Here is an 18,968-nt window from a genome sequence, read left to right as displayed (position 1 = left end):
CCCCTGTTCCAGCCCAGAGAAATGAAAACCCAACACGTACGTCACTGAAAGAGGTTTTGAGCACAGTCTGTACCGCGCGATGTAGCTTTAAAAACATAAAGAACATTTTAACGTGGGTAAAATACATTGGTTTGAGATGCTGCAAAAAAAAAAAAAACGAACAAAACAAAAAAAGTAGACATCTGCCTTTAGAAACACTCTTATTCGACCAGAATTTCTTAGACTCAAATTATCATAGTTGCCTGTTTTTTTCTTGTTGTTTTTTTTTTGGCCAATTAACAAAAAAAAAGTTAGTATAGTGGAGGCCTGACACAATAACCAATATATCAATTGTTGATTTATTTTGGATATTTCAAATGTTTTCCAGTTCCAGTGTTAAACGTTTGTTAGAATTTAAAGTTTACAGAGAATCTGTTCCTGGATTATCATGCCATCATTATCATTATATTACAAGCAAATTGTGTCAAAACAACAAGATTATCGTTCATCGCAATAACTTTTCAGAAGATTAATCGTCCGGAGACATTAGTTATTGTGACAGGCCTGGTGGAGATTTGGTGACCATTTCTATCAGAAACAGCAGAAAACAGCTTCTCTTGCTTCTCAAGGCCTTATGTGGAAACGCTGCTTGACAATTCTTTGAATCAAGTGCTTTTGTGCAATTATCGTGATGTCATGTTCAGTTTCTCATGCTTTTGTTGACACTTCAGAGAACCTCACAAATCCGCTAAACACATTCACAAATCCCAATAAATGACGGGTCATGCAAATACAGAACGGGATTATTTTATTGTAGAACATCAACAATGTTTCCATTTATAGAACGTCATTACATGGTTAACATATTTGCAGTAGTTGCTGGTAATTTTTTTTAAAAACACTTTTAAAAATCTGCATACATTGTAAAAGAAAAGGGGGGGAAAAGGATGAAAAAGACTGCGGTTTTCTACACGTGCACATGAACCCAGGCTCTAAGCCGGCCGACTGAGGAGACGTCCTCGACTCAAAGTGCACACGAGAACACTACTTCCTCTCTCAGACGGCATTAAGAGTCGTGGTCTTACAGAAAATCAACAACATTTGAGTGAAATTACAGTACGTGCAATCTGTTGTACATCAGAAAATCAGTGGTGAAAATCAGCATTACCTGCTGGCAAGAAATGTTTAATTTTTAAAAAAATTAATCCCTAATCTGAAGAAAAGTGTTAGAAAGATAAACAAGAACAACACAACAGAGGGGGCTAATCTTTTTGTCCATCACTCGCTGACAGGTTTTGCCCCTCGTTCTGTACCCATTCGTTTACAGATTCAAACTGTAATTTATAGAAATTCACTGGAGCCACAGTGAAACATTTCAGTCCGGGTTTGGCCAGTCCATGTACCGAGGTTTTCATGCTAATTTCAATCTGATGCCAAAAACAACAAAAATCTTTTTTTTTTCTTTTCTTTACAAATAGATGACATGTTTCATAGCTCAGCTTTGATAAATGATTTATATATATATATTTAAAAAGAGATGTCCACATTTCTTAAGACAAAAAAAGAGTGAAAAATCCCTTTAATTTAGCTCGAATTAGAGAACTATGACTCCAATACCAAATTCAGCATCTTCACCCTCCAGCGGTGTGCAATCGGTTCTGTGGTTAAGCTGCCCCCCAACCGAATGCCGCCCTGGGCAGTCAGCATATTGAAAAAAATCAAACATCTTTGCCACCAAGTGCTTCCCATACAGTAAAATCAGCATTTTAACATGTTCCCCTTTCTAAAGCGGTGCACACAAAGGCAGCCAGAACAGAAAATTACGTTCATACTTTTTAGCACACGTGAGAACCCGGTTATGATGAAACGTTTCACATTTTATGAATGAGATGGACATGCAGAGCTGTCTGAAACTCCTGTCAAATCATTGACAATATTCTTCTTTCTATCACATTGCAAAGTAAAATCTGAAGCGCTGCATATCGTTAACATCTCGAAGCCTACAAAGCTGCTATCAAAATCAAAAGTTTACCTTGGCTTTTCTTTTGTTTAGTTTTTTCCACGACGGCTCCCTTGAGCTGGAAGCCAAAGCTTCTCAACAACAACAACAACATCATGTCTCCTTGTGTGTCCACGTCAACTTCATACTCTGAATCTCCCCACTGAGACGTTCAGTCTTTGTCCTTTGTTCAAAAAGAAAAGTTCCTCCCGTCTTCCGGTTTCCGTTTCCTCTCCAATGTTTCAGCGTTTCTCAGACAGTCCTCACTGTGACGTCTGGTCACATGGTGCAAAGAGAGTCTCCTGATTGGGCGGCCGAAGCAACAGGCCTTCAACTCCTGCTTGATCCGCATCAATAGCTTGTAAGTGTGTGTGTGTGTGTGCGCGCGTGTGTGTGTGTGTGTGTGTGTGTGTGTGTGTGTGTGTGTGTGTGTGTGTGTGTGTGTGTGTGTGTGTGTGTGTGTGTGTGTGTGTGATTGTACAGAACAGTGTGAGACATAAAACAGGCAGTTTGTTATTGCACTGTTAAAGAGCAAATTTCAACTTTATGTTCTTTTTTTGTAATCATCATTTCTTTAGACGGTGACTGGGCACATGATGACTTTGTCCTCCAACATGACGCTAACGATCAGGAAGACGAAGTAGAGCAGGAACATGAGGAAGCCGAGAAACTTGCTCATTCTCCACTTGCAAGCCGCGATGGAAATGATGACGAAGAGGAGCATGAGGAAGAGGAGGACGATGGCACAGAACAGGCCGTTGCTGCTCACCTCCACGGGCTTGAAGTCGTTGATGATGTTGTAGAGGAGCCATGGGAACGGCAGGCTGGTGGAGGAGAGAAGAAGAAGAGAGGCGGTCAGGTTTTCACAGGTGTCTTACGGAGACGTTATCGGTCAACATAATACATTACCCGACGGTGATGTCAAAGATGTTGGAGCCCACGGAGCTGGACACGGCCATGTCGCCCAGGCCTTTTCGCGCTACAATCACACTGGTGATCAGGTCCGGAATGGACGTTCCCGCTGCTAGAATGGTCAAACCCATGATTTCCTCTGTGATCCAGAAAGTCTCTCCAACCTTAAATAAAGCAACAATTTAATTATTTCAAAGGTGTTCCTCAAGGTTTCTGTTTTAGACAGCTTTTCTTTTTTTAGTAATGGTATAATGCACTGGTGGTATTTTAAAACGTCTAGAGGACTCGACCAGTAGGTGTGTGTGATACGGCATATTTTGATATTGATCTGATAACGAGTAAATACAGGGTCCAGATCACTAATGTCAATACCGATACTTTTTATTTGTTTTTCCTTCGCTAACCCAAACCCAGGGACAGAATTTGTCCGCTAAATACCTTAATGTCATGTTGATATGGCAAACATTACCAAGAGAAATCAAAAATAAATGGTGATACTGATATCGATATTGATATTTTTGGCTTCTATCAGATGATTTAAATAAACTCAATAAAAACAAACAGTTCCTCAGATGACTGACGGTTCCTGAAGAGAGAATTTATTTTATGAACATCTTTATTTCTGGTCTAGAAGCTGTTTTAACATTTTAAACCAATAAACCACCTGCTCAATAACTGAGACGTTTCTGCTGAATGTTTTGCTTCATTCAGACTCCTTAGCGTCATGCAAGTGTAACAAACCAATACAATACATAAGTACTGTACTTCTAATATCATAAATGCCAAACCTTTGCAACATTTTCTATAGTAAATACTTTTAACAGACACAATATCCAGTTCTGTCTTTCTATTTGTGCATCAAAGTTTAGTTTCACAAACTGATCCAGAGGCGTTACGGATTAGGATCAGTTGTCACAGTCCTGATAATTGCACTTATCCAGATTGTAAGAAGTCAGCGCAGGGAACTAATGTGATTCATGTGTGAGATCAATGAAGTCTGATGCTGATGTTTGTCAGGTACCTGGTGAGCCCACCACACCATCAGGTAGGAGAAGAACGCAATCCAACAGATAGAGCCGATGAACGTGATTGGAAAGAACCTTTCAGACGTCTGGAAAAAAAAAAAAAAAAACGACAGCAACTAAATCTCTTCATCAAATTCAGACAAAGTAACAGCCTCGCTTGAGACGCTTTGAATGATTGATGATAGAGCTTTCAAAAAATAAAAGCTAAAACACAGCATTTTTTAACCAATAACCGAATATAAATGATGCAAATGTTGACATATATCTACCATAACTATTATGTGCTTATTTTATGAATAGACCAATTTAAATCGCAACAACAGTAAACATTTGGTCAAGCCACCTGAGCATCATTATTATTAATCTTTTTTTACTATGTTCAAAAACTCAGAGTTGTCACTTCGAAGACTTAAACTGTTCAAAATCAGAGCGTGCTCATACAACACTGGACATGAAAATATTCCACAGCTACGTGTTTCCAGTTGCAACAAAGTTCACTTTTACTGTCATAATGACAAGAGGAGCACATAATTCTTTAAGAAAACTGTCATTTATTCCAGAAGCACAAGTTAACTTGTCACCAATATTCACTCCTGGGATAAACAGTGATGTTGTTTTGAGATCATTTTCAAGTAACAGACCAATAAACTTCAGTTTTGCAAGGAATACTTAGCGCTGGAACTGGGAGATATTCCAAATATTCCAAACAAAACACAACAAACAAAAAAATAATGAAGAGAAAATAAAAACACATTTACAGCCAATAGCACAAAAAATGGATTACGATAGTTTCTAGCTGTATCTTTAAACACATTTAGTATTTTTGGTTTTTATTGTGCTTTGTTTGTTTGTTTTTTTTTCTTCCTTGTTTTGCTTCTCTGGTGTTTTTAGACAATACTCCTGACTTGGTGAAACCACACCTGATTTGTAAATGTGGAGCCCGGATATAACATTTGACTTTTTTTTAATTGTTCTTCTGTAACTTATTTATCACAAATACCCGAACAAATGAGAATTTTGCCAGCAGGCTTAATTTGCATTGAGGATAGTTTCAGTGCGGTGTGTTTCCCTCACCTCTCTCCGGACGTCGGGCAGTGTGAGCCAAAGGGGGAAGACGATGGGCAGGATGAGCAGGTAGGTGATCTGCTTCCTCGGGGTGTCAGGCCAGGCCAAGCTCAGAGGCTGGTCCTCATCTTCCTCTTCCTCACCCTCCTGAAGAGAAGTTAAATATTGCACACATTGATATCGCTGCAAAACAGCATTTCAGTATTGTCGAACCTGCAACCATGAAACTATTTTAAGTTGAAGTTAATTAGCAAGAATATGTAGATTTTTTTTTTTGCAGGGATTTTGTTTATTTTTGAGTCAAGAGTGTCGTGAACTGAAAGGTTGCGGACAGAAAATCATACCTGATCTCCTCCTGCAACTCCGTTCATGGGCGGTGTGACCTCAACGGCGACCTTTGAACTGTTTGGGAGATTTTTATCCACTTTCAGGGCAAAAACAAAACAAGACATGACAAATGGTGAGCGTTTGTTCAATACGCAGAGGAAAGAAGAGACCGCCACGTCGTCTTAAATCATTTCTGCCAGCAACTTAAGTCTGGACAAAGTGACGAGTTGGCTGGTGTACGATTTCGTTGCCGTTCCTCACCGACACCGTTGGCCATGGCGCCTTCTTCTTTACACTTCTGTTTGGCCATTTTGTGGAGGATGGAAGCCTTCTCTTTGAACCGTCCTGCAACAAACCATAGATCTGCGAACGTTAGGACACAGGACAGGTGGGCGACGCACCAAGCTAGGCAAAAGGTTTGTGTTTTCTCTCCGAGTCGCACCTTCGTTACTGAGGGGGTCGAGCGTGTGTATCATGAGCTGGAAGATGCTGTTCCTCATCAGGGAGTTGTGCAGAGATGCGCAGCTGCCTTCCCTCTGCAGCCGGGGTTTGGCCTGTGAGATCAAAACGAGGCCGCAAGATGCAGGATGTCATTAATGTACAGACTTTTATATTATTTATAGAACACAAAAAACACCCACCAATATGCAACTTTGATATGAATAAATAGTTTTCCTTTAAAACACTTCAGACAAACTCACCGTCAACTTGTTCTCATCGTCTCCTGATGAATTTGCCTTCAGAACAAAAGGGGAAAGGAATGGATGAATACATTTAAATAATTCACAAATGTAACTCATTACGTTTACGGAGGATTAAAAAAACAGACTATCTTCAGTGTGTTTACTTCACTCCAGTATATTTTGTGAACAGAGTTCATCTTGTTGGAAAGTAAAATACAGATAATTTATGTGATACATGAAACACAAATGCTAAAACATCAGATTATAAATTCTCATCTATTTTATACCACTACTGAACTTACGTGGCAAAAAAAAAAATCACCTGAAACAATTTGTAGAAACATTTAAAATAAGTTTGATAATTTTTGGGGCCAAAGGTTAAATAAAAGGTTATTGATTGAGTTGCGTAATACTGTAGGCTTATGACACAATTTTTCATTTATTGGTTTGTTTTCTTTTGTTGTTGTGGAAGTTTTACCTTTAAAACACAAAGGGAAAAGAAAGCAATGATCAGGAAGCAACCAAGAGTCCAACATTTGCAGCAGAAAAGATTTGAACAAAGCATCAATGTTTGCTTGGAATAAAAAAAATAAAAAAAACAACCCGAGGCTTCATCCCCTCTTCACAACTCTAGATAAAAATGGAAACTTGATGATCATAAAAACAAAATGAAAATGCCTATGTAGCATCATCATATTTAATTTATTTCATTGCAGATATTGTAGAGACCCTGTAGATACCGTGTTTATGGATTCCAGACTTTCAGCATATATCCTGAATAAACATCAGATGAAGGATGTTGAAGACAAAATGAGCTTTACAGAAATCTTTTAAAACATAAAACAATGTAAAAAAAAAAAAGTGTCAGTTTAAGGATAACTTTTTAAATTTATTTTATCTTTATTTTCTACTCAATAGTTCACAAAAACAAAAAACTTACAAAGTCATCACGACAATCAAACCTCTTTTTATAATTGCTGCCCATCTTTTTGCCTGGTTCTAGATTTTGGATATTAGTCTTTGAAGATGAGCTGTAGGTGTTGAGGTAGGAAGGCCTCCTTACTATCACCCTAATCTTTGTCTCCCTCTGCAGATGATCTAGCAGATTCAAATCAAGAATCTGGCCGGCTCAGTCCAAGGCCTCAATATGACATCCAGTCAGAAGACACACGCCACTTGGCATAAAATTGAAAAGAGAGGTTGAAAATATGCTGCTTATGAAAGATTAACAGCTCATAAATTGAGTTTGGGAGTGGAGTTAGTTTAAGACGGTAGATATAAATTCAACTCTAACTAAATTTAGCCTCCTGGAAAACTTAAATAAAAAATTAAAATTGTTTAAATGTTATTTGTACCGCAGGCAACATGTTAACTCCTTGCAGAGTCACATTTTAAAATATCTGAAGTACCTCTTTATTGTTGACTCACTATTTGATTTCAAAACAATGGTAACACAAATGTTACAACTAATCAAAACGTGCACACAAAAAAAACAAAAACAAACAAATCACAGACACTGTGGTGAGTTGCAGCCAATAGGCTTGAAGGGGCCCGTAGATCAAACAATGCCCAGGGCCCTGCACAAGTTTGGGTTGGCCCTGATAAGCATGAGGGTCAATGCTTTGAAGGGCTTCACTGATTCTAAACCTGATAATAAATTGGTACGGTGTAATAGATTCCTGTGTTTTTAACTTACAGTGAGCAAAATACTGAAATTTTTAAGAAATATGTGCAACATTTAACATCGAATCCAATCCTGGGAAATATGTGCAACAAAAACAATACAAAACTTTCTAAAATTATGGAAGTGTAATTTGAAAAAAACACATGATGCATTAGCCTGCAACCACACCCTGGCACCAGCACAGAATACACACATTTAATGAAAAATGTATGTTAACTATACTAAAGTTGAAAAAATATTATCTATTTAACCTGAAAAAAAAAACCTAAAATAAAACTCAAACTCTTTTGAAAAGAACATTTTGGCTATTTCCACATTTAATTATTCAACAACTAGATAAAAGTCAATGGTTTGTTTAAATGTAGAAGGAAACAAACATCACACTCATCTCTTTGTGTTCAAAGTACAAATTTATAAAGTTGCGATGTTCTTGTTTGAACGTAACAGAATACTTATCCTGTCACGTTATTAAATTGTCTCTTGGTATTCGCTTTAATATGATTTACAAAACTAACAACGAATGACGGTTCAGGAAAAACCGAATTCAGCAACGAAGATTTCAACATTTAATGTTAGACTCCAGACTCACTCAGAAAGTCCCCGTGCTGCGATCCCTCAAGTCAAACCTCTTAAGCTTTTCCCCCATCAAACCAAACATCAAAATCCAATATGGCTGCCATGTACATGAAAATTTTTTTTAAAAAAGAGACAACTGCGGTAAATTGCTGGGCGTAGCTGCTCCACCGATCTGCTTCCAGCTGTTTTGTGTCTTTGGATCAGTCACACATCGTACAGTAAAACTGAGATCAAGTTTTGTTTTTTGATGTGTGTTGCAAATGCTGAATTACAGATTGGCTTGTATTGCCATCCTGATAACCGAGGAGGTCACGTTTACAAATTCCACAACTTTTCTGCTTGCGGGCCTGTTGAGCTGGATGAGACGTCATCCTGACGTCCTGAATGTCACCTGGAACCTTTTCTTTGATACGTAAAGGAGGAACGATAAATAAAATCAGATATCATCAGAAGTAAAATCAATTTAGTCAGATTTACAGAGTTAAAAATGTGCCCAAAGATCGACTGTCGCTGCTAAAATGCGATGCTAATTAACAATACATTTAAAAAGTCCAAATCCATTTGCAGAAAGGAGGTAAGTTTAGTGTGAACCAGACTGGAGTCCTTCACTGGCCTTAGAGCTTGTGAAACAATTTAATGTTATGTTGCTCAAGCAACATGATAGTAAATAATAATAACAATAGTTTATTCATGTCTGTCTTTTCCAAACACACAGTGAAGCCAGAAATTCAGAAGAATAAGAAGAATAAGTCAGGAGCTCAAATTTAAAAGAGAAATGTGTAGGAGTCTTTGAAATTTAGTTTGTTTTTTTTTTTTTTGTATTTTATTTATTTTTTTAAAGTCACATTTCTTTGCATTTAAGCGTTGGATTGGGTCCCATTTTTCTTCACAAATCAGAGTAAAATACGACCAATCAGCTCAACTCTGAACGGATGTGATTCTGTTCAGAAAATCGCATCAGTTCCTCTCCAAACACTAAAAATGCTGGAAATGATCTCAGATTCTGGGCAGGGATGACGTACCGTACCGGCCTGCTCCAACCACAGGATCAAGTCTCCCTGTTTTCAGGACCAAACTGGGACGGCCACTCCCCGCCGACTGAACAAGCAACAAAGCAACAGAAAACCTGCTCAGAGCACAACTGACAGAAAAGACGCTTATCTGTTTCTCTGGTGTTTTTAATGCCTGGCTGAAGACAGAGCAGCTCCATTTATACTCAGATTTAACACCAGTGGACAAATTTAGGGGATTGTTTTTTTTTTTTTTTAGCTGATTGTGATAATTTTTATTAGGGTATGAGAGTAAAGGGGTTTAATAGAAATGCGTGGTTCACTTTCGTTTGAGAAGTAAAAATAAAAAGTTCAACTCCATTGATCATTTCCTTTAGGCTTTGCTGTTGTGTGGGGCTTTGTGCCTGTCCTTCACATGAAATAATCCATCATTCAACACGAAAACTGGTCAAGTTCACAAAGGCCATAGCTACTGTATGTTTAAGGCATGTAACAATTTACTTCCAGGCAACATCAAAAAATTGCTCAGAGGATTTCCAAGCTTGTTCGTTCAACTGAAAAGAGTTTGTGTGTTTCCGTTTGTGGGGCGGATGGATGGAGCGGTTTGGCTGATGGATGGAAGCAAAGACGAAACGTAAGAGTTTTCAAAAGATCATCGTAAAAATTACATTTTTGCCAAGACATACATTGGAGGATGAGCCGCAGTGAAGTTTCCTCTTTTGCTTTTTCAGCCATGTTGGATTCACAGTTTGGTTTTCATTACAAATCTGTCCAGCATTTGAGGGAAATAAAGACGTGAAACATTTTCTAAACAACAAAAAATAACCTGAATTTAATAATGAACAAAGATCCAACGTTGCATTTGCAGAAATCTCAATCCAGATCTACTTTCTCTCTCTCTCTCGCTATGTGTCTCTTCTTCGCCGTCCACCTGACTGTGCGACTGATCCAGGATTAATCCGCAGGGATCGCCACTTTTAGATCGCTGATTTCCGAGCCTGCGCGTGAACTCCCATCAGTAACCCACCAATCAGGCTCCGGCACGACTCACCTTCATCCGCCGCCAACTCATCAGATACTTTTAATTATTTGCAGTAAAACAAAAATACAAATCAAAATAAAGAAATCCCCCCTTGAGTTAGTGGCGTCAACCGCAAATACTAAAGCCAGGAAATAAGAGAGGCACCGCTCGAGCAAACAGTAGAGAATTCACTCAAGTAAGAGTGGAAAAAGTTTTTGCGGACAGTTTTACTCAAGAGCCGAGCGGCTGATCAAAAATGACCAATCGTTGAATGTTTGAAAATGACATAATTTGACGGATTAAAACATGAGGTTAAGTGAGACATTTTCATCATGATGATGATTTAGAAAAAAGTAACAAAAATCAGAAAAAATATATAGCCTGTATTTTTTTAATTCAGATTGGTTTCTTTAAACAACAAAAGAAAATACATTAATGAAGAAAAAATTTTGGAACAAAACCTGCAGGTGTGTCTGAAAACGTGTGTGTGTTTCACCCGGTTGGTAGAAAATCCAGACATTTTACTCATCTAGGAGCAGCAATCTACGGAGGCCCCAAGGGGACACGATTTTTTCTTTTTTTTTTTTCATTTGTGTTTTGCGAGGTGACGCAAAAGAAAAAAAAATCCTCATGTCCCCTCGGGGCCTCCGTAGCAATCAAACTCGAGCACAGTTATCAATCACATCTAAAAGAACATTATCACTCAGGTAAAAGTGTTTGCGCGAAGGCAACGACTCCGACTGAAACCCAAACTGGGTTCATCGAAAGACACGGACTCGTGTTTTTTGACTCGTCGGCCGCGGACGGTGACTGACTGACGGACTGACTGACTGCTGTCGTCACTGCCGGTAAGCGCCTGATCGGGGGATCAGAGAGGATTGCTGACTCTCAGAGAGCAAAACCCGCAGATCTCTGCCGATGGCCTCTTGAGCAACAAACCCGGCTGACACCTGCAACCTCCCGCCGGACGTCAGCAGAGGCCTGAGCGACGAAACCTTCGAGTTTGGACGGAAGCTGCGGACGGACATTCCCCCCTCGGTGGGATCTGACGAGGCCTGCTCCCCGAGGGAGCGTCTGGCTATTATTAGCGGCTCTAATGGGATTGGGAAGAATTAACCTGGAGGATTATTTAGCCGCTACTGACACATGAGGGCAAGGCATCTGGACATCAAGTGCCGGGACGGGAGGAGACAAGCTGCTGAAGAGAGACACAGCTGATCACCAGAAGGACAGAAATGTCAGAGAGGAAGACTTTTCTCATGCTTCCTCCCATCAGTTCAGAAATAAAGAGTTTGCTGCCCAAAAGGCTCTGAATCACACATCTAGAAAGTGGGGGAAATGTTCTGGTCCTGATCTTCGCTGCCTCTGTGTTTCAATGATGTTGCACTTTGATGAGGTTTGACCACAAGCACATCAGTAATTTAGAGGTTTTGTTGACTTGAATGGCTGCGTTCCCTGGTTGCATGTTGAGCTCAGACGCGTCCTCGTGCATCATCAGCCTGAAATCTGATTTTATTCAGTTTGAACACAAGCAGATGTCCTAAAGCGGCGAGGGACGGACAGATCCTGCTGGACCCAAGATCAGCCTTCCACAGGCGGTATTTTACATCCTTTAAGCCGTTCATTGACTTCAACTTATTTTACCTCAAACACAGGCCTCATGGCTGTTAAATCTCTTTTTGGAGAAAAACCTCAAGTGTGTTTCGTATCAACGTTGCACTGAGAAAACCGAGTGTTGCATTTTTGTCTTTCTCTGCACACCAGAACATGGCTGATGTGACTGTGAGGTTCACTTTCACTTGGACTTTGACCACCAAAATAAGTAAACAAACAAGCTCACACAAGTAATATTCAAATACTGATGGCATATATGACAAAAATTAATAAATTGACTAGTTGTGCATGTGCGTGGAGCATTCTCCTAGGAGGTCCCGGGGATTATATGCTGCGGTTTTGCTCATAAGCGATGCGTAAATCATAAACTTCCCAAGCTGAGTAATTTGCTCTGTTCTTCATTAAGGACTTCAAGCCTCCCATGGTTTTCTGTAGTAATTTCTCTTATTTCACAACATCCAGAAAACAAGCAGGAGTGGAAGTTTTGAAATTTTCATGCAATATTTAAATTTTTGAATTATTGTTGTGTTTTTTTGGAAATGTTGTCGTATCACGGTGATGTAATGTGGTCACACAATGAAATGTAGTAAAATCGGAGAAAAAGAAACTCTTCGTCACACGACACCGACAAAGCAACAAACACACCGTCTGCGAAAAACCTAAATGAGCGTCTTAAAAAAATAAAGTGCTGAGGTCTGAAATAAAAGCGTAATAATGTGACGGGAGAAAAGTCTGAGGTATTTTATTTTTAGTGTTTGTTGTAAAAAGGAAAAAAAACTGTTTCTGTGCTCTGGCAGGTCTGTGTCAGTTTAGGGAGGTGATGTCGAGGTTGGGCGGGGGGTCAATGACCTTTTTTTTTCCAGAAGGGGTCAGCGGCCAGTCGAAGACCTTGTGAACTTTATTTCATAGGAATTTTCTCTCTATACATGCAGCCTGAATATCACACCCAGATCCAGGAAAGTTAAGACAGAATAACTGAGTATTCCAATAATAAAGGTTTAACTTGTTGGGTAAAACCCCAACAATGTGGCCTCTCATTTTTAATTTAAAACACAAAAAGACATTTAGGTAATGCGTTGAAAATTAATCCTTGTGTTTTTGCTCATGTTTTTGACATAAAAAATACTGGAAAGTCAAGGTGGGCATATTTTTCCAATTCTGAGAGCTCCGTAGTTCCCCACTGGGGACTGAGAAACTGGGGCTGATTCAAGTAAAATATGAATATTCATATTCAACAAAAATAACAAAAACAATTTATTTTTCATTGCTTTAGCTGTATAAAAGAGGAGGATAGATATCAAAATGGCAACTCTGAAACCAAATACAATTAATTCCTGTTTATGTATAAGCTACTCTTAGCATGGCAGTACAGCTATATACTACAGGAAGTTGGAAAAGAATTGTTAAAAAAAAAAACTTTTACCTTTCTTTTTCTTGATATGTACACATAAATTATTAATTTTCATTAAAAAAACACTGCCTAAGCTGAATCTTCTCTTGTTATTTTGTTTACGTAAACCGACATTAGCAGCGCAGCACAGCTAGCTCATGCCGGAAGTTAGAAAGTAATCTGAACTCTTCACAGCTTTGAGCTAAAGCTGCAAAGCTGGATTATTCATGGGTAGGATATTGATTTTCATTCCTTAAGTGAATATGTAAACCACTTATTGTTCATTTTACATAAAAACAAAAATTATTTCTCCTCGTTGTTCCTATGCGATCAAAACTTTGCAATCATGTAGCACGCCACCACATTTTAAAACTCCAGAGTGCTTCAGCTTTAAAAGTTTACGGTTTATTTTCTAATAAAGAATAATTAGTACATTATACATTGTTCATGTAAATCATAACCTAATTGTTTCTTAGTTGTTGCCGCTTTATGTAAAAGTCGACGTAAGCAGAGCAGCACAGGTATTTGTTGCAGGACTTTAGAAAAACAACTCCCATCAACCAATGCTTCAAACACTGCGAGGGTTGTTCCAAATCAGTCTTTTTTTTTTGTTCTTGAAAATATTGCCTCAGAATCTTCATATGATATAATTAATAGTCGTCATAGTTCTTTCAGCAGCTACACACAGAAAATGGTTGCAGAAAATAAAAAGCCAAAAACAGCAGGCACAGACGGCGGCTGGCTCAAAATCAAATCCGTTTTTCTTCACGACTTTGCTGTTAAAGTAACGCAGATGATCGTGTTTCTTTTATTTATATTGCGCAGGAAAATACACCATGTTCTCTTTTACATTGTATGGTTTGTATTCCTGCCCAAAAGTTCCCAGAATCTTAATCTGATTTACTTGAAGACGTTGACCCAGAACTGTTACATCACTCCTTTGCTTAAGAGCCTTATTGGACTCTGGTCTGCACAAGGTCAAAAAAAGAAGAGACTGAAGAGGAGGTCTAGATGTACAGGCTTAGTCAGCATGAAAAAGTCACAGCTCTGTTCTGTTATGCCTATTTACAGCCATGCAGATTCTAAATAAAATATCAATGCAAACAGATTTCAGTCTGTTGCTCCTTTTCCCTTAAACCCCGTTAGATTTCCAGAACAGAGACGTTGCAATTCTGTCACATTGGGTTTTCACGGTGGTCCTACTTAACAGAACATGTGAATCACATTAATGTGATAACTGTCTTGTATTTTCATTGATTGTGTTTCATGTTTCATTTATTGTTTAATTTTGTTGTTTAGTTCCTTGGCTTCAACGTACGACCCTTTGGTCAACATCAGATGTTTGACCCAAGGGTCAAACATCTGAGTGTGGTTCATGCATGACCTCAGGCAAATTAGAATTGTTGATCAAAAAGAAATGTAATGTAAAAAGAATAAAATTGCTAATCAGATGTTTTTTTTTGTTGTTTTTTTGTTTGGCAGGAATTTGATAGATGGATGTATGAATGTACAGATGCAGGGGTGTCACTAGGTTTAAAGACAAAGGGGGCCTAGCACCCAGGAGATGCATGGGACGTTAGAAACGTACAGCGCAATGTTGCTTTTCCACTTTTAAAATTATGTTTCGGGTTATAAAAACCATTTATCATACAAAATATGAGTATTTACAGTTAATTGCTCTAAAAATTGTTAAGTGCTCTTTGAAGGACATTTGTGCAAACGTTCCTGCTTGCATTTCCTTCTGAACAGTTCGCTCCATATTTTGTATCGATTACTCAGATTTATAACATGATGTTATAAACTGTCAAATTAGTGACCATATTTGAGTTAAAAATGTGATTATTTAGTGGAAGTCACATCCTGGACGCATAATATTGAAATTGTTGGTAGTTTCTTTTTCTGTTAAAAACAAAAAAAACACCAAATTATTTAGAGGTACTTAAGAATATTTTCGGGAAGCTTTGGCCACCATAAATGAATGAATGAATGAATGAATGGATGGATGAATGAATGAATGGATGGAGGATGGATGGATGGATGGATGGATGGATGGATGGATGGATGGATGGATGGATGGATGGATGGATGGATGGATGGATGGATGGATGGATGGATGGATGGATGATGGATGGACGGACGATGGATGGATGGATGGACGATGGATGGATGGATGGATGGATGGATGGATGGATGGATGGGGATGGACGATGGATGGATGATGGATGGATGGATGGATGGATGGATGGATGGATGGATGGATGGATGGATGGATGGATGGATGGATGGGGCTCACCTTTGGAGCGGCCTCCAGCTCGTCCACCTGGTTGCTCCCCAGGATGGATTTGATGAGGTTCTCTACTTGAGAATTGTACTTCATGAATGTCACGTAGCAGGTGTAACACATCAACAGACTGATACTTTCCGACACCGTGATTTGGTTATCCAGAAAAAAGTAGATGAGCAGGAGCAGCCCGATGATGTAAAACGAGACGTCTCTGAACAGAGGCCACCAGGTGAGGTTGAGCACCTCCTTGGAGAAAAGGGCGCACATTCCTATCACGAACAGGATGTTGAACACGGCCGAGCCCACGATGGTGCCTATGCCCACGTTGCTGTGGGAGACGAAGACTCCAATGACGGAGGTGAAGAGCTCTGGGGCCGAGCCGCCCGCCGCCATGAAGGTGGCCCCGGCCACGTCGTCCGAGATCTCCAGCTTCTCTGTGATGACGGTGAGTGCGGGGACGAAGAACTCATCACAAACGATGGCTAAGGCTATGAACATGTACAACATTCCAAACATGTGAAAAACCACGTAGCCCTGGCGCCTGTCCTCCACGCTGAAGTAGTCTGTTGGGTAGTCTCCTTGGTTCATGTCCAGGTGGGAAGACTTCATGGCCACTGGCGTGTCCTCCGGGGCACTCGACACATTCTGGCTCTGCAGAAGAGTCCTTTGGGGCACTGCTGCGTCAGCTGGGGACTCGGCAACTGACTCTCTCGGCTCAGTGGCCACGGCTGTGGCCAACGACAAGGCACTCAGTGAACAAACTGTGCAGACTGCCACCAGGCTGACGACGAAGCCGAGAATCCGTCCAGGCCGCAGCTTTCTCTTGACGGCCTGGTGGTGGAACCGGGTGTTGACACCGTGGGGATCCAGGAAAGGATCGGAGCAGGAGAAAGCTATCATCTCTTGACTTCTTATGGGTAGCATGAAATCCATGGTGCAGGCTGGCAGACAGAGCTGGGGTGTCTGGAATTCCCGCCACCAAAAGAAAAGCAAAAGCTGGGCTGGTGGTGCTGGTGGATTAGGTCAAGGGAGGGGGTTCTGCAGGCAGCAGCGGTTCACCGGTTGTTTTGCATGTTGCTCCCCGGTCTAAACACCCTGGAGGTCCTCTGATCTTAATCCGGGATCGAGCACATTCAAAGGCTTCCTCATATTACTACCTGCAAAAAAAGACATTTGCCATTATTATTACCTTTATTTAACCAGGTAAAACCCCCATTGAGATCAAGATTTCATTCTTAACGCGGACCTCAGCAGAAATCTGCAACACACAACAATCTGGTTACACAAACGTGAAACAAACTAAAACACAAGTCCAAAACAAATGACAAAACAGCTTAAAAGCAATGGCACTGGTGGATAGAGTCACGCCACACAAAAAAGGCTAAAGTGAATCATATCTCAAAACTGCTCTCAGGAAACATCAAACGGATCAGTAAATATGGATAAAACACATGTTTTCTTTTTGTTTTCTTCTGCGTTTCTTTGCAGGCCTGATCACTGACTGATCTGAATTTGTTTTCACTCGCCTGGTCATCAGCAATTTGTCGTTGATATTTCAGTGCAGTTTGCAGCTCAAAATTTCCACTGATTTGCAAAATGCATCAGTTTAAGTCTTTGCAGCTCAACAGGGAAGATTATATCTGTCCTTAAACTGCATAATCTGCTCAATTCCTAACAAAATCTAAACGTTGTTGTGCTGTTATTGGTTCCCAAATGAAACGATGCCATCAGGGATAAATAAAAAAAATAGTTTCCCTTCAGCCTTCAGTAAACCGTGCTGCCTTTTTATGGGTAGTTGTGATAAATGAACACATCGGCAGAAAAAAAATGGTCAGAATTGCGGTTTTATAAGCAAAATCTAAGTGGAAGATCTGAAAATCTCTAACTATATACATTTATACTCTTGTAAAATAAAAAAAGTGCAGGTTACACAGTTACTGGCTGGTTGCTGGAGCTTAGAGGAGTTCCTCTGTTTTCTAAGCTAAGGGGAGAAACAAACTGCTGCTGATGTCGGCCTGCACATAATGAGACAATATCAACATCAACTCCATGAGCATCTTGACACGTTTCTCTTCTCATGGAGCCTCCGACCCTTGTGACGGCGGTACCAACTTCTACACAGCCACCGTTATTGTTTTGGGTGCGGAGGCCTCATAAGAGACACAGCTCATCGATTTACCCAGCAGCAGGGGGAAACGATTGCAGCCGTGGTCATGGTGCACCAAAGAAAATCATACAAACAAACCTAAGACTGTGCAAATCAAAGAATGCCACAAGTTGCACGTGTTATTAGCAACTATTCTTGTGAAGTGACAAAGCTTTCTTGCTTTGAGAACCTCCACTGGAGAGCTGTCCTTTAACTGTAGATTGCACATTAGCTAAAGCTCATTAAGACACAGTTTAATCCCTGAGAAGATATACTTAGATAAGCCTGAGGCTGTGCTCACTGGTGCTGATGCACAAAGTCAAAGAGCAGACATCAATAAAATCAACTCCGTGCAAGAATAAGAAGAGCTGAAGCTCATTTGTGCATCACTTTGAAGTTCTTCGGGAGCAACGTTTGGAAAACTCCAAACTTTATCTGGGATGATTGAACTTCTACACTTTTTCAAGCTACAGTGCCATGATCTTTTTTAGGAACTAGAGCCATTTAAAAATATATATATTTTAGAGTTTTCTCATAATATAACTTTAATGCAGGAGCAACCTCTTGTGAAATCAACAAATGAACTATTTGAAGCATTGCAAATGAATAAAAACTGCCTTTGACCTACCACTCTCGGATTGTCCCCGGTCTGCAGGAAAGACTCCAGCAGGCGCTGCTCCCTCAAATGCAGTGTTTTTTAGAAAAACATTTTTTAAATGATATTCCTGCAAATTGACGCCCAAAGCAGATCAACCCCAAATGTCAAGTGCTCAAACTGAAGGTCCCAACCCTTAATCCATCGTGGATTTTCATCTGCGCGCAGAGGTGGAGCTCCAAAGACAGAGGCTCAGAGCAGGACACACCCTCCTTCAGCGTTCCTCCTCTTTGACTGTAACCATCAGTCTCCTTTATATCCTTGATCCACGGGAAGCAACTGGCCTTGCTGAACACACTTTGATTCTTTTGGAACTGTGACATATCATCTTGTTCAGATTTGGTGCAAGGAACACAGAGAAGCAACAACAAACACCTTTAGAGAAGCACGCCATGGGTCTGGAGAGTCTGAACTTCAAAAGCCAAACATTTCTTTCTTCAACAAATCAAAATTTTGCCTTGCTTGTGTTCATTGTGCTACATGTTGGCTATAAATATCAAGCTCCTGGGAGTGACATCACCCTCCCTCCTGTCTCTTACATCCTCCTGGTCTGTAATTGGCTCTGAGTACAACACCTGCTCCCTGCAGACAATCCAAC

The 18,968-nt window shown here is 40.0% G+C and overlaps 1 protein-coding gene across 1 annotated transcript; it reads right to left on the bottom strand.

Annotated features, from left to right (window-relative positions):
* Positions 1 to 770: 770 nt before the first annotated feature.
* On the bottom strand, positions 771 to 18,497 carry slc24a2 (solute carrier family 24 member 2). Its single transcript, XM_055041555.1, has 10 exons — positions 18,344 to 18,497; positions 15,579 to 16,726; positions 6,009 to 6,044; positions 5,750 to 5,861; positions 5,569 to 5,652; positions 5,325 to 5,404; positions 4,990 to 5,127; positions 3,912 to 4,001; positions 2,888 to 3,054; positions 771 to 2,802 (listed from the first exon to the last, which is right to left on the bottom strand). Exons 2-10 carry the CDS (start codon positions 16,500 to 16,502, stop codon positions 2,553 to 2,555), a joined length of 1,881 nt encoding a protein of 626 aa, XP_054897530.1. The 5' UTR covers positions 16,503 to 16,726; positions 18,344 to 18,497; the 3' UTR covers positions 771 to 2,552.
* Positions 18,498 to 18,968: the final 471 nt, after the last annotated feature.

Source organism: Poeciliopsis prolifica, unplaced genomic scaffold, assembly GCF_027474105.1.
Source record: "Poeciliopsis prolifica strain line A6 unplaced genomic scaffold, Auburn_PproV2 SCAFFOLD016, whole genome shotgun sequence".
Taxonomy (NCBI): Eukaryota; Metazoa; Chordata; class Actinopteri; order Cyprinodontiformes; family Poeciliidae; genus Poeciliopsis; species Poeciliopsis prolifica.
Note: the sequence above shows the minus strand (reverse complement) of the source record. Positions and strands in the feature narration are given on the sequence as shown.

What these genes read in the sequence shown, in the direction of transcription:
- slc24a2 (XM_055041555.1), bottom strand. Translation starts at nt 16,502, where the DNA reads ATGGATTTCATGCTACCCATAAGAAGTCAAGAGATGATAGCTTTCTCC. An exon ending in CGACCCCCTCAGTAACGAAG is followed by an intron (nt 5,653 to 5,749) that starts GTGCGACTCGGA and finishes GGTTTGTTGCAG; the next exon opens with GACGGTTCAAAGAGAAGGCT. An exon ending in GAGTTGCAGGAGGAGATCAG is followed by an intron (nt 5,128 to 5,324) that starts GTATGATTTTCT and finishes ACTTCTCTTCAG; the next exon opens with GAGGGTGAGGAAGAGGAAGA.